At 37.9% G+C, this 24,864-nt stretch overlaps 1 protein-coding gene across 2 annotated transcripts in view; it reads right to left on the minus strand.

Annotated features, from left to right (window-relative positions):
- Window positions 1-23,408, minus strand: part of LOC306886392 (cytoplasmic dynein 1 light intermediate chain 2-like) — a 34,209-nt gene extending 10,801 nt beyond the window's left edge. For both annotated transcript variants that reach the window (XM_079443457.1, XM_079443456.1), the window contains exons 1-5: window positions 23,233-23,408; window positions 22,553-22,626; window positions 21,951-22,067; window positions 21,421-21,651; window positions 2,898-3,064 (exon numbers count right to left, since the gene is read on the minus strand). In XM_079443457.1, the coding sequence (XP_079299583.1) occupies window positions 2,898-3,064; window positions 21,421-21,651; window positions 21,951-22,067; window positions 22,553-22,626; window positions 23,233-23,327 (684 nt within the window). In that variant the 5' untranslated portion in view covers window positions 23,328-23,408. The remainder of the gene's footprint in view (window positions 1-2,897; window positions 3,065-21,420; window positions 21,652-21,950; window positions 22,068-22,552; window positions 22,627-23,232) is intronic.
- Between the last annotated feature and the right edge of the window lie 1,456 nt (window positions 23,409-24,864).

The following is a 24,864-nucleotide window of genomic DNA, read 5'->3' on the forward strand; positions in this document are numbered from 1 at the left end:
AACCTCTGCTGGGCCTTTCTGACAATGGAGTCTATGTGTATCTCCCACTTCAGGTCCTGGGAGATGGTGGTGCCCAGGAATCTGAATGACTCCACTGCAGTCACAGTGCTGTTCATGATGGTGAGTGGGGGGAGAGCAGGGGGGTTTCTCTGATTTTCAGACAGGCTGGTGACACACCGTCTGGGCCTGGTGCTTTCCTTCTTTTGTTCTTTCTGAAGACCTGGCACACATCTTCCTCGCTGATTTGAATTGTACGTGTGGGGGAGAGGAGGGTTGCTGGAGGTGTTAATGGTTGTGTGGAGAGGTGTTCAGGGCGGGTGTGGGGTGATTTTTCAAAATGACAAAAGTCGTTCAAGTTGTCTGCCAGGTGTTGATTCTCCAGAGCGCTGGGGTAATGGTGACTTGTAACTGGTGATATCCTTCATTCCTTTTCACACTGAACCAGGATCACTGGAAGATAATTTTTTCCTTAGCTTGACAGAATAATTCCTCTTTGCCACTCTGATCTCCTTTTCCAGTGTGTATTTGGCCTGTTTGTACAAGACTTTATCCCCTTTTCTGTGAGCATCTTCTTTGGCCTGACGGAGCTGTCTGAGTTTGGCAGTGAACCATGGTTTGTCATTGCTGTAGATTAGATGAGTCCTGATAGGAATGCACATTTCCTCACAGAAACTGATATATGATGTTTCAGTCTCTGTGAGCTCGTCCAGATCGATGGCAGCGGCTTCAAAAACAGACCAATCAGTGAGAGAGAAACAGGCTTGTAAATCCCGCTCTGTTTCATTAGTCCATCTTTTAACAGATCTTAATACAGGCTTTGCAGATTTAAGTTTCTGCCTGTAGGTCGGAATAAGATGAACCAGTGATCAGAGAGTCCTAAAGCTGCTCGTGGAACCGAGTGATATGCGCCCTTTATTGTTGTGTAACAGTGATCCAATATATTACTGTCTGTGGTGGGACATGTGATGTGCTGTCTGTATTTTGGCAGTTCGCGGGAGAGATTTGCTTTATTAAAGTCCCCGACAATGATTAAAACAGAGTCTGGGTGTTGTTGTTCTGTGTCTGTGATCAGATCAGCGAGTTTCTGTAAAGCTGTGCTCACGTGCGCTTGCGGTGGAATGTAGAAACTCACGAGAATGAACGAGCAGAACTCCCGCGGCGAATAGAAGGCTTGCAGTTAATGAAGAGCGTTTCTAGATCAGAACAGCACATCTTCTTTAACACAGTTACATCTGTACACCACCTCTCATTGATGTAAAAGCATGTCCCGCCGCCGCGTGATTTCCCCGTTGATTCCTTGTCCCGATCTGCTCTGATCAGCGTGAAGTTAGGCAGATGTCACCATTTAGCCAGGTTTCCATGAAACACAGAGCAGCAGAGTTAGAAAAATCCTTGTTTGTCCGGGAGAGCAGAAGGAGTTCGTCCGTTTTGTTGGGTAGAGAGCGGAGATTAGTCAGATGGATGCTAGGCAACGGCATTCGAAATCCGCGCTGACGAAGCTTCACAAGCGTGCCGGCTCTCTTCCCCCGCCTGTGCCTCCTGTAGCGCTTGACCAGGGCTACGGCTCTGCCAACTACAACGTCCAGCAAAACGTCCGAAAAATCTAAATCCAGTAAAACATTTTGTGGTGTGTTCTGCCAAATGTTCAGTAGGTCATCCCTGGTAAAACTGATCGTATTTAAAAACAAAAAACATGAAAAACAAACAAAAACAGTACAAACACTGGAGAGCAATGCACAATAGCTGCCATCAGCGGCGCCATCTTTGTTGTATGTGAACTATCCCTTTAAAAGGTTTCGTAGCATGCCAGTGAATTGCTGCTGTTTGCAGATCAGTAGTGATGATACTAATGCATATTGATAAGAGCGAATTTTGTGCTTTCAAGTAAACTGAAACTGCTTCCTGAAATTCAATAAGGCTCTATTCTCCTCTATCCCAGGGTGAGGCTGTTTGATCACTTTGCCTCCTGACGTTGAACAGAACAAAGAGTGAACATTTTACTCTCAGACCTAAACTACCTCATTTTAAAACGGGTTGTCTTTCATGCACCCGGGGCTGGAGGGAGGCTAACAATAGAAAAGATCATTGAGCGTGTTCTGATCCGAAAGAGCATGTGAGGGGGGCATGGTGCGTATGCAGCTCTGGACCTGCGGGCTACTGAGACTTCATAAAGAGAGCTTTTCATCCAGCTAAAGACACTCAAGGATGCATCAGAAAAAACACACCCAATCCCTAAACACAGAGCAAAACAACTCAAAATATCCCCTCAAATTTCACAAATTGTACATCTGTTTATACACAGGACAGAATAATTCATAAAATTTATGAAAATTTAACCGTAAAGATGTGTAATGTTACAACAATTTATTTCAAATAAATGCTGTTCTTTTGAACTTTCCATTTATCAAAGAATGATGAATCAAAGTATCATGGTTTCCTTAGAAAAGAAATTAATTAAACATTAGAATTGTTTCTTGAGCACCAAATCAACATTTTCTGAACAATCATGTGACACTGAAGACTGGAGTGATGGCCGCTGAAAATTCAGCTTTGCCATTACATTTTAAAATATAATGGTATTAATTTTAAAGTGCAATGCTACTTCACAGCATTCCTGTATTTTGTACTGTTTTACTGTATTTTTTCATCAAATACATTTTTCCTTGGTGAACATAATAGATTCAATCGAAAACATTAATCTTACTGACCCCAAACTTTTATAGTATTGTTTATACATGCACAATTCCTGAGACCTGCTTAAAAAGCATGCTTTAATAATGTGATTGTAATGGAATATGTACTACATTCACTATGGTGATCTCAAATATGCTGACCAAACTTTTATTAAGGTAAGGACCCAATATGACAGGTCAAATGATTTTATCACTTTCAGCTACCTTTGTGCAAACTATGAGCACTGGAATGCCCAGGTTGTGTGTGAGGACGTTGTCTCCCAGGGGCAGCAGCACACTCTCATCTTCTCCCCCAGCTGCTGGAGCTCGTCTCTGGGGTGAGGCTGGCGTGGATTCCTCTGGTTCTACATACTCCTGAAAGGCCTTAACCACTGCAGAGAAAAGAACAAGACACAAACAGGGTCAAACGTACAGTAGCATATTTACAGTAAACAGTTTCAGCTGCTACGTCATACAGTTGACGACAGTAACAAAAGTATCAAACCATTACATTACACATTACTGTTTGCATTAAACAAACCATATGTGACCCTGGACCACAAAACCAGTCTTGTGTAAATTTTTCGAAATTGAGATTTATACATCATCTGGAAGCTGAATAAATAAGTTTTCCATTGATGTTTGGTTTGTTAGGATCAGACAATATTTGGTCGAGATACAACTATTTGAACATCTGGAATTGAGGGTGCAAAAAAATCTAAATATTCAGAAAATCGCCTTTAAAGTTGTCCAAATGAAGTACTTAGTAGGGCTGCACAATTAACCTTTATCGCATCGATATTGAGGTTTTAACTCCCGCAATAACCTAACCTCAGGAGTCTGAGGTTTTTTCCCCCGCCTCTGACATTTGAGTGACAAACCTATTAGCCAATCAAAATGGTTGAATCTCGCGTTCCTGGCTTGCTGGCCAATTAGAAATGGCAATGGAAACAAGGTTGTATGCAGTGCACCGCCTTTCTGTCAGCAGCAAAGCAGCTAACACACAACGTGTACCTCAAATTGTGCCAATAGAAAAAGCTTGTAACTGGCCGAAGGCACTTCTTCGGTGACGGGAGAGGAAGCGGGGGAGCACTTGGTTAACAAGAAGGGTGGTACTTCAGCTGTTTGGACTTATTTTGGATTCGCGAAGAACGACGTGGAGCAAAAGAGTGCTAAATGTAAAATATGTCGACAATTTAAAAACAAATGACCAAGTGGTTAAGTTAATTTCCATTATGTCTTCTTATTCTTTGGTATTTAGGTTCAGGTATTTAATAATCACGAAGCATCAAACAATCTCATTACCTCAATCACTATGTATGTAGTTTATTTAACCCTCTGTGTCGTAAAAGTAACAACATTTTATTCATAATTTTGGGTTTTATGCACTTAAAAGTATCGAACGCAAAAATCTAAAAATCGCAATCGCAATATTTGTCAGAAAAACCGCAATTAGGTTTTTTCTCAAAATCGTGCAGCCCTAGTACTTAGCAATGCATATTACTTATCAAAAACAAAGTTGTGATATATTTACAGTAAGTTTTCTTCAAAAACAAATTAGTGATGTTTGAAAGTAATAGGTAACTTCATAAAAAGGGAAGCTCTACCCATGCTTAACAAGTAAGAACCATTGAGGTTTGTTCAAGCAAGCACACTTGAAGTACATGAAATCCATGTATATACAGTGTCTATAGAAAGTCTTCATTCCCATTCATCGTTTTCACACTTTATTATGTTGCATTATTATGTTAAACTGCTTTAAATTACTTTTTTCCCCACATAAATCTACACCAGACTCACCATAATGACAAAGCAAAAACCGAATTTATCATAACTTTGCAAATTTATTAAAAAGGAAACCCTGAAAAAAATAAAGGGGTATAAAGACTTTCTATAGGCACTGTATACACTGCTGCTCAAAAGTTTGGGATCAGTAAGATTTGTAATGTTTTTTTAAGGGAGCCTCTTCTGCTCATCAAAACTGTATTTATTCGATCAAAAATATAGAAAAAAAAAACAGTAATATTGTGAAATCTTATTGCAATTTCAAATATTAGTTTCTTATTTTAATATACTTTAAAACAGAATTTAATTCTGCGCTGAATGTTCAGCATCATTACTCCAGTCTTCAGTGTCACATGATCCTTCAGAAATCAGTCTAATATACTGATTTATTATGAGTGTTGAAACTGTTGTGCTGCATAATATTGTTTTTTGGAACCTGTGATACTTTTTTTCTTTGATTCTTTGATGAATACAAATTTAAAAAGAACATAATTTGTTCAGTATTTTTTTTTTTAATTACTGACCCCAAACTTTTGAATAGCATTGTATATGGTAAAGGGGGGGCACAATGCTGTTTCGTGCATTCAGAGTTATTTACACTGTTAAAGAGTTGGATTCTCATGCTAAGCATGGCCAAAGTTTCAAAAAACGATTTGGAAGTATGACGGAGTATTTCTGTGCCATAAGTCTTCCTTCCGGGGTCCTACAAATTTCGGAAAGTTTGTTTCAATCATTGCTCTTGCTGACGTAAACGAGGGTGGAACTCCTTATATGGACATTCCTCCCATCAACGCGCTTCATCCGGCAGCACTGCACGGGACTCGCTTGGGAAGAATGTCTCTAAAGAAGTATTTTTGGTTGTAAGGGAAAGATAACCTTGTTCAGCTTCCCAAAAGAACCCAGCGTTACGTAAACAGTGGATGCAGTTTGTTTTTCCAGGGCAGCAATGGAGTTTCACAAGCGTGTTTGTTGACGAAGGTTTTCTAAACAAAGCCCAGATCCACGCTGGATTTGTGCATCGTTTGATACTGAAAGATGAAGTAGTCCCAGCTATAAAAGATCCTGGTCATGATTCAGAACTGCAGATGGTAAGTGAAACGGCATCAAATGTCTGTGTTTTGTTCGCGATCGGCGCTCAAGTGCTCGTCACTCTTTAGCTCCACCCACAGCAGAGAGAATCGTAAAGCTGTATCTTTTTATAAATATGATAAAACTAAAGACTTTTTGGAGATATGAAGGATCCAGTACTACTCTATAGGTACTCAAGATTAACATGAGATTGGGTGAAACCGTGTGTGTTAATGCCCCCTTTAAATAAATGCTGTTCTTTTTACTTTTTATTAATCAGAGAATCCTACAAAAAAAACAAATATCAGAGGTCTAGGGCTGTAACGTCCCAGTCGATTAATTGGTCGATACGGTCTGGTTCGACCAAAATTCTGATTGGTCGATTTTTTGCCGCACTCATTTCATCAGTTTGGCCGCGCTCATTTCATCAGGTGGAAAGCACTAATTGCTAATGGGGGTGTTTTCAGAGCACCCCTGTTTCACAGGTAACAGTCTGTTTTCAGAACACCCCCATTGTTTTCACTTTTTTTGGATTAGCCCAACCCACTGGAGAAGAGAGACAGATAAGTAGGCTTTAGAAGGTTTGATGCTGAATATTATTTATTTAATAATAAGCTAGTGGACTCAGCGGTTTGGAACACATATCAATATACATCAGTCCTATTCTAACATGTCAACAACAAAAAAAAATCATCAGTGTGGCAGCATTTTGTTAAACTTAATAACGGGAAAAAGCTTGAATGCAAAGTTTGCAAGCAACAGTTTGCCTTCCACAGCTCGACGACAAACATGACGCATCATCTGAAAGCGGTAAGCTAACTTGTCTGCGTTAGGTTGCCCTGTCTGTTTTTGAGTAGGCTACATGAACATATCAGAATTGGCATATTTCAATATTTTAGTGTAATAATCGTTTTATAACTGCAGGCGCACACATCCGTAATGACGGTAGAATCCCCCAGACAAACCCAGACCACGCTGGATTTTAAGCCTCCTTTATCATCCAAACGGAAAAATAATATCACGGAAGGAATTGTTAACTTTATTGCTCAGGATATGAGGCCCATTGCTGTTGTGGAGGGCCAAGGTTTTAAGAACTTGTTAAAAGTTTTGGAACCTGGATATACAGTGCCAGCACGCCACACAATCATGCATGCAGTAACCGCAAAATATGAGGGACTCAAAGAGAAAGTTTCCGAGTTAATACAACACAGCGAGGCACTGAGCTTGACCACAGATATGTGGACATCTCTTAGAATGGAGTCCTATATGACAGTGACTGCCCATTTCATTGATGGAGACTGGAAAGCACAAAGTCTTGTGCTTGAGACAAAACAAATAGAAGAGGCACACATGGGAATAAACATTGCTGCGCGACTATCTGAAGTTGCTGATACCTTTAGAATTCAAGAACCAAAGAGAGTTTCTGTTGTATGTGACAATGCGGCTAATATGGCACTCTGTGTGGAAACACTAAAGGAATCACATAAATGGCCAGAGATGCAGGGTGTCAGTTGCGCCGGGCACACTTTGCAGCTCTGCATTAACTCTGCACTCAAACAAGATCCAATTTGTCGTGCCGTGGCTGCATCACGTCATCTGGTGGGACATTTCAAAAAGGGGCACAAAGCAAAAACTGGGCTAAAACAGAAGCAGGAACAGCAAAATGTCCCTCAGCATGAACTAATTCAGGATGTGTCTACACGTTGGAACTCAACATTTTCGATGTTGGAGCGACTGCTGGAGCAACGCTGGCCCATTACCGCAGTGCTGTCTGACCCAAACTTTACTAAGAAGAGCGACAGCAGTACACTGGACCTTACCACAGCACACTGGATTGCGATAGAGGACATTAAAAATGTGCTGAAACCGATGACAACCCTGACTGAGCTGCTGTCTGAAGAGGACAACGCGTCCCTGTCTGCAACAGTACCCATGCTGGCAAACTTGAAGAAACGTCACCTAGCCATCGCGGATGATGATAGCCCCATTGCCAAAAAAATGAAAAGCAAGCTGGTCGAAGAAATTGACAGTAGGTGGGAGTTTAAAAACCGAATGATGATGACTAACAGTGTATACATCACAGCTGCAGTAGTAGACCCTCGTTTTAAGCAGCTGTCTTTTCTGGATGATGCCAAACGAGACGAGGCCTATACAGTAGTTGCACAGCTGGCAGAACGACTGAGCGCACTCAGCACAGGCGAACCTGGAAGTGAGGAGCAACATGTGTCAAAAAAGCAGAAAAACGACAAAGAGAAGGAGATTGCTATGCTGTTGTGCGAAGATGAGGGCGATCTGGTTTCTAGAGAATCAGGTGGGAGAAGAGCAGTGACAGAAGAAGTGAAAAACTATCTTCAGGACAGAACCAAAATCGACTCCGGACCATTGGGGTGGTGGAAAAAAAAACCAAGACAGATACCCGAACCTGGCCCGAGTTGCAAAGCGACTGCTCTGTATCCCTGCAACATCCACGCCTTCTGAACGCATTTTCTCCAAGGCAGGATTTATTGTCAATAAAGCAAGAAGCTGTCTCCTTCCAAAGAACGTGGATATGCTTGTGTTTCTCGCACACAACACAAAAAAGTGTGAAATGGAGACTGATTGTACTCTCTGTGAGTATGTAGCCATTTGTTTATTTAATTGTTTTTACATTATTTCGTTTTGGACATTAATCAAATGTTATAATTTTGCACATTTATTTAAAGTATTATTGGATTTGGGCAATATATTTTTATTTGTTGTAGCCTAACGCGCAATTGCGCTGTGCACACTGTTTGTTTTAGTTTTGAGCCTATGCTTTATTTATTTTTTGCACTTTATTTCGTTTTGGACATTAATAACATTTTATAATTTTGCACATTTATTAATTTTAAATACTTGTGGATTTGGGCATTTGATGTATTTATTTTTGCATTTGTTCTGAGTGCAGCTACCTTGTTGTTGTATTCACTTTATTTGGTTTCGTTTAAAATTTGGATGATTAACATGTTGTAGTAGCCTACTTTACTTTTATGGTTCCCTTTTATTATTGTGCAAACTGCAATTTTATTTCTAGTATTATTTATTGGATTTGGGCACTTTTTTTATTTTTTGTATTTTTTATTTGGAATGCGCAATTGCGCTGTGCCCACTGTTTGTGTTAGTTTTGAGCCTAAGATGCTTTATTTTTCAGTTATGCACTTTATTTGGTTTCTGCTCTTGTTTGTTTAATAAATATTCTTTTTTTATTAAAGTGGACGCGCCTTTTGTGTTTATTAAGAGTAAAAGCTTTAAGTCTATTCGTGTCTCAGCCGCGAAGCTGAGCTCTTATGTTCAGCCTCGCTCTGTGCGAGCTGCGCAGAGCGGCTGAAATGATAGTGTCTGACAGTTATACTTATAACATATGACAAAAATAATTTTCTAAATTATGTTGCACATTCCTCAAAAGTTCGTGTGATATCACTAGTTGACAACATAGTACTGTTTTCAGAAATCACAGGCTATGATATTGTGCAGGTGCACGTGATGCACCGCTGTCAGAGACGACAGACTCGTGTGTCAGACTAATTTCAGTGCAAAATAATTAGGTCAAAAACTATTTAACATACTGCAAATAGCCTATTAGTTTTTTATGTTTATTTATAATTAATTTAGGCAGACAACAAGGCTACCAAGTACTGAGCACAGTGCGTATCTAATTAATGTAACGTACGTTTTTTTTTTTTCCACAACGTCATTTTTAGTCCATTTTTAGTCGAAAGTTTCAGGACTTCAGTCGACCAAGATTTTCTTTGGTTGATTACAGCCCTACAGAGGTCCCCAAAAAAAATATGAAGCAGCACAACGGTTTCCAACATTGATTATAAATCAGCATATTAGAATGATTCCTGAAGGATCATGTGACACTGAAGACTGGAGCAATGATGCTGAAAATTCAGCTTTGATCCCATAAATAAATTATATTTTAAAGTATATTACAATAGAAAACTGTTATTTTAAATTGCAATAATATTTCACAAACTAGGTTTTATTCTGTATTTTTGATCAAACAGATACAGCCTTGATGAGCAGAAGAAACTCCCTTAAAAAACATAAACCTTAATGAGCCAAACTTTTGAGTGGCAAACTGTGTACGTGTGCGTGTACGTATGATATATATCACACACACACAAACACATATGCATATATAAAAACACACATACATTTGACGTGAACAACATGAGATTGAATAAATTAACAAATTTCAACTATCACTTTAAGACATAAATAGCCTTCACCAACAAAAATCCATACAAGTATAAAGAACATCCACAGAATTAGGACATTCAAGTCAGATTACATAAGACAGACAGTTTGTACCAAAAACAAAGCAGGAAAAAAAGATTCTCATTACAAAAACAATAAATAAATCTTAGCATAAACAAGAATTTGTAGCATGATTTTAACCCAACAGTTTATTATCTGTTGTGTAACTTAACCCGCCTGAAATCATGACTTGTTCTGGACACACCTGAGCAGCTGAGGCCTGTGGAAGAGCAGCTCAGATGTGAACAGAGCTGATAGCACATTCTTAAGACCCTGTCTGATCCCTGTACAAGCCCTCATCCTCTCACAGCACTACAGAACATGCAAATGCAACCAAAAACAATGCTATTCACTGCTGGGCTAATACACAGGAGTATTTGGAGTTGGGCATGATGGTGATACGCGGAAGTGGGTGGTTGGAATGGCCTTTAATTGGTGGTATATTCAGGAGGTGCTGAGGGAGGGAAAGGGGGAGAAACTTCCTCAGGAACCTTAAGAATGCAGCTCCAGATGACCAGAAACCAGGCAAGCTGCACAACTTCCTTCAACGTACTATTAAAAGAACAACAGCTCCAGGGCTGCTGGAATAACAGACCACAACTATCTTAAAAGTAGATTTATACATTAATACAAAATACATTAATGTTAAAAAGTTAGAGGTCAGTGATGTTCTTTTTTTTTTAAAGAAATACTCCGCAAGGACACATTAAACTGAGACTGAAGACTGGAGTACTGGCTGCTTCAATAATTTAGCTTTACTATCAGAGGAGAAAATTACATTTCAAAATTCCATTAAAGGGGTCATCGGATGCCCATTTTGCACAAGTTGATATGATTATTTAGGGTCTTAATTAAAAAAGTCTATAACATACTTTGGTTAAAATTTCTCAATGGTAGTGTAAAAAACACCTTTTTAAACCAGTTAAAATCAGCTCTGTTTTTAGCCATTATAGACCATGTTGCTTTAAATGCTAATGACTCCGCTGACCCTGCCCCACTCTTCCATGGGGTGACTAGCAGTACTGTAAACTACAGCCGTAAACTACAGAAACTGGCTAACTAGCACATTATTAGGAAAGGTGATTTGCAAAGATTAATAAAAAACCCTTATACTCACTTCTCCTGTAGGTGAAGCTGGATCACAAACGATTCACGCGAACAGACGCATTTAGGCTGATTGGGGATCGGCGCATTCACTTCAAAGCGAAAGTAACATTAATCCTCTGCGTCTTCAGCGGCTCAGATGTCGGGAGTAAATAACGACTGCTATATTCATTATTACATCCAACAACAAAGCACCTCAATCATTTAATCGGAGACATCTTGTCTTCCCCTGCACTGGAGTCGACACAATGACGGACTGATGAGAGCTCACTCAGGGCGGGTCTAAGGTAAGACGGACTTGTCAATCAACTCTCGTGGGAGCGGTCTGTACAGAACTACATCATTCTGACAGGGCTCTCAGAACAGCCTGATTTGAGAAAGGGGATTTTAAAATAGGGATTTAAAAAAAAAAAACACTGGGTGGATTTTTATCATTATAGGATGGATGTGTACACACACTTCCAACACACATTTATGTTCAAACAACTTGAAGTGAATTTTGCATCTGATTACCCCTTTAAAATAAAAACCTTTAAATTTGTAAAAATGTTAGTTTTTACTGGATTTTTGATCAAATAAATGCAGCCTTAGTCAGCAAAAAAATATTTATTTAAAATAAATATTCTCAAAACTTTTCTCAAAACAGAATCCAACTCAAAATTTTTGAATAGTAGAGTATAATCAGAAACAAAAGTAATTACTCATGAATCCCTCTTTTAACTGGTTATAAATCACACTCAATTACCCACACCCTGTGATGTGGAGTGATGCATGTTTCCACAAGAGCCGGAGATCAAGATAATCTGGTGCATTTCCAGAAAACCAATAAACAACTGTGTAACGAATGCTTTTTGATAGGGATGCACAATATTATTGGACCAGTATCGGAATCGGCCGATAATGGCTTTAAATTAGGACTGCTCGATTATGACAAAAATCATAATCACGATTATTTTGGTCAATATTGTAATCACGATTATTTAACACGATTATTAGTGAGCCATATAAGCAAAAGAAAATTTGAATGCAAGTCTAAATATTCAGTTAACAGCCTACTGTAGAAATTGAGTAATCAAATGTAAAATAAAACAGCATAGTCTTGACTGTAAGAATTTAAATTCCTTTGTTTCTTATTAAAGCTACAAAAAAACCTTCTGTGAAGAGCAGTGAGTGATTTTCTCTTGTCTTTTGTTGTTTGATTAAAGAGCCGCACGGATACAATTTACTGTTACACACGTGTTTTCATTCTCATCTGTTTACATTCATTTATATAACCGACGAGTGTTTATGTGAATAATCACTAAGCGCCTCATTTTGACACTTTTTTTTTGTGTGTGTATTAGACCGTTTAGGCGCATACATTCAGCTAAAAGATGACTTTACATGTCCGTGCTCTGTTCCATCTAGGAGCGAATACACAGATATGCTCCTGAGGAACAGCGCAAGCTCTCTTCCACGCTTTTCAAAACATTAATAAATCTAATCAACTTTAATAACTCAAGCACGTGGTGATTAGATTCACTGTTTTGGATCGCTGCATTTAAACTGAGAATGCACGTACAGAATGACGCGTTCTGTGTGTGACAGAGTCAACAGTAATTGCACGTGCAGTGGCGGCTTCCCCCAGGTCACTAAAGAGTTTTAATTCTGTAGGGTAGAGCCCTGCATTTCGGCTCGGGCCCGATGGGCCCCGACTTTTTTATGCCTGTAGGGCCGGGCTTCGGGCCAATTTCCACGTCATAGTTCAGATGCGGGCCGGGCCTCGGGCCTGTTTTGGGTTTCTCGTTATTTTTATATTGTAGACATCTATCGATTAGTTATGAAAAATTGCCGCGCTGGTGGAAGAAACACGAGACCATGCTGCCGCGACTGAGAGCAGCTCGATGGTGTTTAGTGTCCCGCAGCAGCAGCAGCAGCAGGTGACTTCAGCGCAGCGGAATAGTTCTGCGTTCAAATGCACACAATAGGCTAAAGCTTGCTGCAAAACCCCAGCAAACATAACCATGAATGTGTCTGCGGGAAATAGTAAGGAGATATTTGAATTATTTACTAATAAACTAATGTTCTGAGTCTGTGTCGCAAGGATGAAGTTGCTGATCCTGACTCGCCGTCTCCTCATTAGACGCGCCTTTAGAGAGAAATGCATCTTTATTGATTATGATTAAGATTATAATATGAGTTTTTGTTTTTGATTTTTTTATTTCGTAAGTAATAATTTAAAGCTTTCTATAGATATATTTATCATGTCTGTGAGGCATGTATTCGCTCCGCTTCGGTTCATTTTTGTGAAGCACTCCTGTTCAAGACGAGACGGCAGAAAGCGCATCATGTTTGTTTTCTTTGTTTTATAAAATAACTACATTTTGTTGGTATTGTGAGTGCACACAAATACAAGTAGACCCTTTACAGGTCCAAATTATGTATTACTAATAATAATTGTAAAATTAGTATTATTTTAATTAATTCCCACTGAAGTGTTTGCACTGGTGCCTCCATGTCCTGCAGAGCACGCTTTAGCTTCCACTCTCCGCACAAACTTAGGCTGCGCACATTATTATTATAGCGCAGGTTTAACGTTTAAACATTGTTATATACTTGAACTGTTTTAGTATATCTATAGATTTTATTTTAGGCAAGTCGAGATGATATGAGAAGGCTAAATTGATCAAACATAGGCTATGATCAGCTCATGCCGCTGGCCGCTTGGTCGTTACTTTAAAAAAACAAAAACGTATAGGCTATTTAACAAACAAAAATGCTCCAAACGTTTTTCTAAATTAAATTAATAAAAAACAAAACAAAATATAATAATTTTGCCATTACACACTACTGTTTCGGCTGTTAATATAGTTCAGTTTTGTATAAACTGTTTTAGAAGGGGAAAAAAAAAGACAGGCTCGGGTCGGTAATTCTGATAAGCTGTCGGACGTGGGCCGGGCTACGGCCTGAGCGTTTAGGCTAGGGCCTAAATTTTAGGCCCGTGCAGGGCTCTACCGTAGGCAATGTGTGCTGGTCAGCCCGGGGGGGGGGTTAGATGTTTGTCCGGGGGGGGGGGTTGCAGATGAAAAGAACGATTGGATAGGAGATACGATTGGATCCCCTAAAGGGATTTCCTAATTCCTAAAGGTTAATAATTAAAAAAAACTGTTAATAATTGGTTACACAGAACTTTATTACATTAATTCTCTCCTCCTCTTTCTTCAATGCCTAACAAATCTATTTCTTTCTCTCCCTGACCTTGTCTTTCTGCTTGAGCAGCACTAGTTGAAGCCTGAAAATATTGTAAACAATAACATAACTAATTACACTGGTCAGACTAAGCTCTGTTTCAGACTGATACCTCCGGTTCAGGATGGTCCTCATCCTCAACACGTGCCTTTTTGAGTCGCGGAAAATACTTTTCAATACTCATCTGGATTGAAGCAGCAAACATTCGGTGTAAGAGTAAAGAAACGACATAATTTATAATACGTTTATTTGATTCACAGCTGCTACATATAGTGTTTTGACCTCGACAACCCAACTAGGCTAGCCTACATTTTACCGCAAACTTGCGACTAGTTAACTTTCTAAAGAAGGCACAATCGCGTTTGCTAAGGGTCGGGACTTACAGTAACATCAACACACTGAAACTGTTGTATTCAGAATATAAAATATTTTATAGCACTTTTTAATCTGTGATTGTGTGTTAAAAGTGTTCACGAGATACCAACCTTTCGCCAGCCGTCTTCTCTCCACAGATGATCCAGACAGATGTGGTGTGCATGGAGGGGAGGGGCTGTGTGTGTGCGTGTGTGTGTGTGTGTGTGTGTGTGTGTGTGTGAGGGAGACGCGTGAGTGACAGAGAGATGAAGAGAGAGCAGGGAAAGGAAATGCAGTTGAACGAATTCGCTGCGTGTTTTAAATAGCGTACAAAAGAATAACGAAACGCAATATGTGACGGTCGGTATTGATTTTTTTTTTTTTTTCGGTGTTGAATCTGTGGCGGTCGGAATTTAATCTGTGGCGCACCGCCACAGATTCGTCTATGTGTGGGAAACACTGTACTGTAATAACCTCAATCAAATGAAGAACCAGTTTACAATCACTTTCTACTGTCGACTTTGACCAGCTTCCACAAACAAGGGTGGGGACAATCAACAGAATACACACGTCCAGTATGCATCAGGTATGAAGCTATCAGAGTGCCAAGTGCATCTAAAAATCATGATGCCAAAAAAAAAAAAAAAAAGTTAATACCAATTAAAAAGTGCTGTTTTTGTAAAAAGCAGATACCTGGCCACATTTTGCCTTTGAACAATACTAAAAAGGATTTCCAAAGTACATCCAGTCATCTCTACACTTAAAATAAACATTCAGTTAGTGTGTTGGCTGACTAAGAGCTGTGAGATGTTATGTTTCAGCTGTGCTCATTCCATGTTTAGAGCAACGAGTCGAATGTCAGGAAGGTCTAACTGAGCAGACCATGATGCAACGTCTTGTAATAGAGGTACATAAAGTGCTGACTATGGCAAGCCATCTTAGCATTTAATCTATAAGCCGTACTAGTATCTATTTTCATGCTACTAGTACTTATTTTTTAGATACTAGTATATTTTCCATTAAGTACTAGTACTTATTCATTAGCTACTAGTGCTTATTCTTTAGCTACTAGTGTCTTTTGTAAAGATACTAGTACTTATTCATTAGATACTAGTACTTAATCAGTAGATACTAGTACGTTTTCATTAGATACTAGTGCTTATTTATTAGGTACTAGTACGTATTCATTAGATACTAGTACTTATTTATTAGGTACTAGTACTTATTGATTAAATACTAGTACTTATTTATTAGATACTAGTACTTATTTATTAGATACTAGTATTTATTTATTAGATACTAGTACTTATTCATTAGATACTAGTACTTATTCATTAGATACTAGTACTTATTCATTAGATACTAGTACTTATTCATTAGATACTAGTACTTATTCATTAGATACTAGTAAAAATATAATAGTTACTAGTCACTATTGAAATAAGTACTAGTAACAATTTTTAAATTTTTGCCATTGACTTCTATGGGGATCCGTCATTGAGATATCAACTATTCAGTTTTGACTAGTAAGTATTCCACTAGTGACTAGTACTTAATTTTTATGTACTAGTAGTTATTCATTAGGTATTAGTGGTTATTCATTAGGTACTAGTAGTTATTCATTAGGTACTAGTAGTTATTCATTAGGTACTAGTACACATTCATTAGGTACTAGTACACATTCATTAGGTACTAGTACACATTCATTAGGTACTAGACAACATTCATTAGGTACTAGACAACATTCATTAGGTACTAGACAACATTCATTAGGTACTAGACAACATTCATTAGGTACTAGTACTTATTCATTAGGTACTAGTACTTATTCATTAGGTACTAGTACTTATTCATTAGGTACTAGTACACATTTATTAGATACTAGTACTTATTCAAAATGTTACTAGTAAGAATTTTTATCTTACTAGTACATTTTTTCATTGAACTCTACTGTAGCCATTTGGACTAGTCATAACATAAGACGAGTAAAAAAGCAGATCTGACTAGTAAGATAAGAATTGTTACTAGTAGTAATCACAAAAGATACTAGTGTCTAATAAATAAGTACTAGTACCTAATGAATAACTACTAGTATCTATTAAATAGGTACTAGTATCTAATGAATAAGTACCAGTATCTAAAACATAAGTACTAGTATCTAATGAATGCTTACTAGTAATATTTAAATAGATACTAGTCACTATTGCAATAATTACTAGTCAGAAATCAAAAGATGATATCTAAAACAGAATAACTACTAGTACCTGTTCATTTGGAGATATCTTCAACCTCATAAAGAACTAGTAAGAATGTATTTGGAGATATCTTAATTCAAACAAGTCATTACATAAACATGAGTACCTCTCAACCGTCCAATCAGAGTCCACATGGTAATACAATACATTCATACGCTGAATTAATTTGATTGTTAAGTAGGGCTAACTGGCTTTGTATGTTAGCCTACCTTGCTAATTGGTTACCATAAAAACACAAAGAAAAGATTACAAACCTGTTGTCCAACAAAAGTATATTGACATGTTTTTACTCCAAATTCACATCATAACATCATCGAGCGTTTGAAATAAGTTCCTTTTGTGATCTGACATGGTTTCATTAAACAGAATGAAGCAGAAATCATGCCACTTTATATTATATACAGTGATAAAGGCTGTCGTATGTTTAAACACTTTATTCTTATAAAAATACCCGAGATGGCTTGAAGAACACAGATACAACCATATATTGTCGCAATCATTGTTTATTTTCTTTATGCTTCATCATTAAAACATCTATCTGCATGTTAGCTACTAGGCTACATAAACAGCGAATGCTGAATGTCTTTTGTCCATATTTCCTGGAAGTGAGTCTCACTAGTGGAGTTTCTGCGTGAGGGCGCCCTCTGGCGAAGAGTATAAATGAGAAGAAATTACATGAATTGAGTATTAGTTATTGCTCACAAAATAACGAGTAAAAATAGCTAAAATAATTAAGAACTTTGAGGTAAACATATCCTTACGTTTTTCTTCAGTGTAGAGAAGTAATTGTTTTTCCCTTTTCTTGCAGCTATATTTATTATTATATTTATACTTAAATACTCAGTTTTGTATATTATAGTGAAATAGTGTTATTACAAAAGTAATATTCCTTATTTTGTTTAATGTTTTTATTTATTGGTATATAAAAACTAATTTGTTGACCAAATCGTGCAGCCCTACACATACAGAAAACCAGTTTTTTTAATTTTTATTAATAATGTTTGGCCTTTTTTTCCAAATAAAGAAAATGTTTGTCTGAAAACCATAAGGTTCGGATTTTATGTGCCCTGTACAGAACATTAATGTTAAAAACATTCAGTGTCTGTAGCACCAGTGTTACCACTGTAACTGGAACCTGGACTTTCTCACCAACAGACCACAGTCTGTTAGGATCAATAACCATACCTCCTCCGTCCTCACCCTAAACACTGGGGTACCACAGGGCTGTGTGCTGAGCCCAATCCTCCTCTCGCTTTTCAGCCACGACTGCATACCTGTATATGGCTCTAACTCCATAATCAAGTTTGCAGATGACACCACGGTGGTAGGCCTGATCAGCGACAACGATGAGACGGCCTACAGGGATGAGGTCCAGCATCTAGCAATGCGGTGTGCCAACAACAACCTTGCACTCAACACCCAGAAGACCAAAGAGCTGATTGTAGACCACCGGCGGACTAAGAAGGACCACACACACACTCCCATCTACAATGATGGGGCCGAAGTGGAGCGCATGGCGAGCTTCAAGTTCCTTGGTGTCCATCTCTCTGAGGATCTCTCCTGGACCCTCAATACCTCCACCCTGATCAAAAAGGCACGACAGCGCCTTTACTTCCTTAGGAAATTAAGGGAAGCTCACCTGTCCCCCCACATCCTGCTGAACTTTTACCATTGCACTGTTGAAAGCATACTCACAAACTGCATCGCAGTGTGGTATGGCAACTGCACTGTTTTGGACCAGAAAGCCCTCCAGCGGGTGGTGAAAACTGCCCAATACACCACTGGTGTCGTGCTACCCTCCATCAAAGACATTTACCACAAACACTGCACTGTTCAACAACCTGTCTGCACTCCTCACTCACAATGTTCTTTTATTTCCTGCTTTTTTGCACATTTCTGATATTTGCACATTCCCTTGCACATTTCTACCTCCGGATGCCGTGAAGGTCATTGGCCATATATAAACATATGCTACTTACATACCTCTCTTTATAATGCACCTTCTGTTTATATTTCCTTGCAACCTAAATTGTATGTACAGTCATTTGCACTGAGCTAGTCTCTCCCCATCTACCTCATAACTTGCACTAGTGTTGTCAAAAATATCGATATTTCGATAAATATCGATACTGAAATATCTGAACGGTACCAATATTAATTTCCCGAAGTATCGATACACCGATACTAGCCGAGCTGTCACTTTCACTTCTCTCCAAAGGCGCGTGGACAAGCACCACACGTGACCGCACTCGTCTCCTTCACTCTGGTTAAATAGCAAAAGTTAAGGTCTAATGAATAAGCACTAGTAGCTAATGAATAAGTACTAGTACCTAATTAATAAGCACTAGTAGCTAATGAATAAGTACTAGTACCTAATGAATAAGCACTAGTAGCTAATGAATAAGCACTAGTAGCTAATGAATAAGTACTAGTAGCTAATGAATAAGTACTAGTACCTAATGAATAAGCACTAGTACCTAAAGAATAAGCACTAGTAGCTAATGAATAAGTACTAGTAGCTAATGAATAAGCACTAGTAGCTAATGAATAAGCACTAGTAGCTAATGAATAAGTTCTAGTACTTAATGGAAAAGATACTAGTATCTAAAAAATAAGCACTAGTAACATGAAAATAGATACTAGTACGGTTTATAGATTAAATGCTAAGCCGGCTTGCCATATGCTGACATCACTGAGTGCAGTCAGATGTAAAGAGTGAGAGGAGGCTGCCTGCTTGTGTTTCCAATGTTGATCTCAGCTGTGCTTAAGGAAGCAACGGCTCTTGTACAGGGCGGGTCAGTTTTACAAAGCTATGGGCGGCTTGAGGTTTAGTGTGTTTGGATACCAATTCAACACATCCAACATGTGATCTTGGAAAAAAAAATGCATTTATTTATACACTAAGAACAGTAATAGTATGAAATATTACTACAACGTAAAACAATTTTCTGTTAAAAATTATTTTAAATTGCAATTTATTTAAATAACGGAAACATAGATCTTTAATAATATTATGAATGAAAAAAATGGAATTGAAGGATGAATGCCATACAATAAGATGGTCACATATGACATACAAAGCTAGCAATTCAGGTAACCGTTCAGATGTGCTGTAAAACCACTGGTCTCAATATTTCATACACAAGCTAAAAAAACAATACCATTGCCAAGCCACTTCCCCATTCTGCTCTCACAGCCCCGTTTATAGGGCACACGCAGATACAGTCATCCTCAGAAATAGCCTCTCACTTCATGTTTGAGCACTCTGCCTCTCACATCACAGTGCAGAAACATTCAGACTTCACAAACGCTACTGGAGCAGCTTTATGTCTTCTTCACACAGTAAAACGTCTGAAGTCATCGAATCATTTGTCATAACATTAACATTATTTTTCAACAAATCATTTATAATAACTTTAATAATAATAATTTATAATAACTGAGTTTTAAACTTAAATCTAAATATTAACTTCAATACCTGAACACTTGTGTTCAGAAGTTTAATTTATTTAAATTATTATTAAGCAAGGAAACTTTAAATGGACCAAAAGCAAAAGTTTTACAACAGTTTTATATATATATATAAAAAAAGTGTATTATCGTTTACACAAAAATATTAAGATGTTTTCAACATTGACAAGAAATGTTACGTTTTGCCACCACAGAAATAAGTGACATTTTACAATATATTAAAATAGAAACAGTTACTTCATATTGCAATATTTCAGTTTTTACTGTATTTTTGATCAAACAAATGCAGCTTTGATGAACATGAGGATGATTTCTAAAGCATTAAAAAAAGAAAGTCTTGCCATCCCCAAACTTTTGAACCATTCTGTATCATCTAACTACAAGGATTTTTGAAAACATGAAAACACTGTAACTAACACTAGAGAAGTGGTAACAGCAAGAGTCTAATAACATGTATCATGCAAATTCAAAGCACAAAGAGTGCCTCATATCCAGACTGTCAATAAATCATCATCCAGTGCAGCCGGTCCAAGTAACTTTCATAATAAAAGTGGATTAGGACTCAATAACAACATAAAACTACTTTAATAAAAGAAGAATACCTCAAGATCCCCACTTTAGATCAAGATTAATTCACATGGCTTTCTAACTAGCATCCCCTATACTGAATTCACAATGGAAAATGTTGTCGTTTAGGCACTGAAACATTATCAGTCTGCACTATATATAAAAAAAAAAAAAACAACAACCAAAAACCTCCATTTCCGCAACTGATGTGTTCCAAGGAATTAATTTGTGTATTTACTACTGCATCAAAATCTGTTATTTAATCTACTCTGCTGCTAATGCTTCTCCCGAAGTCAATATGTAAATGTAGCAGTGTCACGGTTTGCTACTGAATCTCAACATTTAACATATGATCAAAACCAACCAAAGAAGGAACAATTCTCACTGCAGAAAGCAATATTAGAAAACTGACTGACAAAAAAAATAGCGAGTCATATCAACATCCATGTTCCCATTTGCCTGACATGGGTTGATATGGTATGCACAAGAAAGTCAAATAAGATGTCTAGCAGTAAGACAGACTTCATGTACATGCTATCACCCACAATCACACTTGAATTTGAACATCCCGTGCAAGTTAAGACCAAGATGTTGGTCTACTACATCCTAATAGTAAAAATACAAACAGCACTTACTACTCTGCTCCATCTCTTTGATTTCCTCAGGTGCGATCTTCAATTTGTCCACGTGTTCACGCAGCACACTCATCCACTTCTGCAATGACTCCATGATGGTCCACGGCCGTGACATGTCCACCACGAACACCGCTAGACTGTCCTTTAGCAACTCTGCAGTCACTGCAAACTTCAGCAAGCCTTTGTGGTACAGGTCTCCATCCAGGATCCACACGCTGCAGCGAGTCAAATCTGGAAGATTTGTGAATTGTAAATTAAAAAAACGGAATAAACTGCATTTTCCACAGACTAAAAGAGAATAAAAAAAACCTATTTAAAACAATTATTTATCATGTAATTTTTCATAGAATTTTGTTTACAAAGCATCATACATTTCATATTCAGTGTAAATAAATGACTTAAAAAAACAACAGGCAGTTAAATGGTTAATCACAGCTATGGAAACCAACAAGCGTTATCATCACGAGAGACCTAGTTCACAAATCCTTTTGATCTTTTATCACCTACTTTTACCCAGTATAAACACTCACCATCTCGGTCTTCATCCTGGACATTCAGGTACAAGTATTCCAGCCCTCTACCTTTCTTATTGTGCTCGGCTCCTTGAAGTTTTGACACGAGTGTTGTCTTTCCTGAACCATCCTCCCCTAAAACATCAGCAGAAATCACATCACTTTTAATAAACATGACATAAGTGTTTAGATAAAGAAAATTATCTCAGTTTATGACTGGGACAAATTTAAAAGGATAGTTTACCCAAAAATGAAAATTCTGTGATCTCACCCTCAAAACATCCCAAACATGTACGACTTTCTTTCTTAAGCAGAACACCTCAGAAAATAATTTTTGTCCATACAATACAAGTAAAAGGTAACCAAAACAGTTTGTTTACCAGCATTCTTCATATTTGTTTCCGCAGAAGAAAAAAACCATGTGTGTTTGGAACAATATGAAGGTGATTAAATGACAGAATTTTCATTATTTTGTTAAATAACCTTCAATATCAGCTTCCTAATCTGTATTTAAAGGTTGTTTCACTTGAATGAGTGATGTGTTTGTCAACATTTGTAAGCAAAACTTTTAATAAGGCATGAATTGGGATTAAAAATCAAATTGAAAAAAGGGCAAATACCAAAAAGCAGTATATTTTTCCCAGAAGGCAATTTAGAGCTGGAGCGAGTGGAAACTTCACTGAGGATCGAAGACCTGAAGAACAAAACAACAAATGAATTCGCCTTCATAACACTCACAAGCATGGTTTAATACGGTAACTAGTAGTTTGATGGTTAGTCCTGACGGCAGATAACTGTAACTTAACTATGTAACGTTACTATGATGCTACCAAAACATCCGGAAAAGGCCGTTACCACAAGGAACCTCTCACCAGTCAACCGTTACATCCCATCAGAAACAGACATCAGGAGTCACTTTCCTGACACTTAACGTTATCATAATAAAAAAGAAAAATCACCATTTGAACATATAGAAAATAAGAGAAGCAAAGCTTCTTCAGAAACGACTTGAACTCAACATAAACCGTAGAGTTTTAAATGCTAGTCACACCAGTTAGCATGACACGAGCATCCTAACGCCTCCGAGGACTTTCATTATTATTTCGCTCGTTGTAAAGGTCTGATCTAGCCTGACTCAGACTTTGCTACAAGTTTATGCGAAGTGTTTAGGACTCATCCGGGACCGGCGTCTGAACTGGGCAGCACCCGGCTGGTGACAAAGCACTACTTCAACTGTCAAATAAACTAACTCCCTGCAAACTCCGCTGCACCCCTGGACACTTTGAGGGTGCGGGCGTACCAAAGGTTTTGTCCTTCATCATCCTCGTTGCTGTTTTCCATAGTGTCGCCTGTCCCGGCTGCGCCCAGTAGCTTCTTCTCTAAAACGGGAGCCATCTTGAGTGGAGAGAGGCACAAAGGGAGGCGCACACTGAGGACCTGTCCTACTACGGCGAAGGCCTGTCTTATGAATATTAAATACGTACTGTGTGGTGCTCCCAGTTAGCGCAGACGCTAGGTTGGGTCATGAATATTAATTAGGCACATGACAGAATGTATAATAAAAGTTTCAAAGCAGAGACAGCGTGACCACATTTCATGAACAACGCCTTTATCGTAGTACGAGTCTTAAATTATCACACAGAAAGACAACTTAACAAAATCCCGTGAAAGAGCGGGAATAGTTCCTCAGAACTCATATATATTAGTTTGTTTGTCTAAAATACCATGGAGGAGACATGAAATCATATGACCGTTTTCGCCCAGCTGTGTGTAATTATGATCAGGCATTTGAATAGGCACCACTATCCGCGTTGGCTTGAATGATGTCATTTCAGACTTTGCCGCGCGCATGTGACTGGCTGCTTTGCTCTGGTCAACATGTGGCTGCAGGGAGATCTGCTTCAGGTGAACCTTCAGGAATCTGTCTGTGGAATATATGCATAATATATGTGTGGTGAACTCTCAACTCATCTTCAAGTCCTTTTTTTTTTTTTTGCCAGTCTTCAATGTACTACGCTATAAATGACAAATAGTTTTTAGTACCACGAACACAATGAAATAAAATGTTCAAATTTCATTTAAAAAACAAAAAATCTGTTTTAATCTGAATTATTACAAATCTGTATTATTAAATGAAATTAATTTCAATTTTTTTTTTATGAAATGCATTTTAAGTTTGTAAATCTATGCATTTATAAAATGCTTAGCATTAATCCTAAACAAGCCATGGGGGAAAAAAAGAATAATATATATTTTTTTAGAATAATATTTTTTTTTCATTAAAATAAAACATAATGGAGAACAAGAGCTGAGTTTTAATAGTTACTCAGGAAGGTTAATCCAGGTTAAGTTTGCTAGTGAGAAGAAGAGAAAAGGTCTTTATCAGAAAGTGCAGTGACGACATCTGCTGGTAACTTTGTAAACACTTGGAAAAAAGGGCATTGTATTTTTTAAAAATAGCATATATTTTTTGGGTCATCACATGAATCTATTTAGTTCTAAAAGAGTTGTAAATTTAATTGTAAAATAGTTTTTGTCATCTTGTTTCTTTTTAAGTGTCTCAGGACTAAACAAAATACCATTAGTAGATGAATGTATATAAAAGGTGCGCATCACACCATATATAGAAATGATTCAACCTTGATGTCGTGACCTGATTAAAACAGGCTATATAAATATTAAATATATAATATAAAATATAATCAAGGACTAACTAAAATAAAGAAGGTAAATAGAGAATAAAAAGTGGATGTGTGCTTATAGGTGCTGAGATAATGAAGGAGATGTGGTCCACCTACTCAAATACAGTGTTGTGGAGGAGGCATGACAGCTGAGGCACTGCCACAATTATGTCTAGAGGCTATTCCCTCAGGCTGCTCCATATGGCCGGGCAAACTGAAACTGCTTTACTGGCAGGAGCGGAGGGGTAAGA

Source organism: Barbus barbus, assembly GCF_936440315.1.
Source record: "Barbus barbus genome assembly, chromosome: 1".
Taxonomy (NCBI): Eukaryota; Metazoa; Chordata; class Actinopteri; order Cypriniformes; family Cyprinidae; genus Barbus; species Barbus barbus.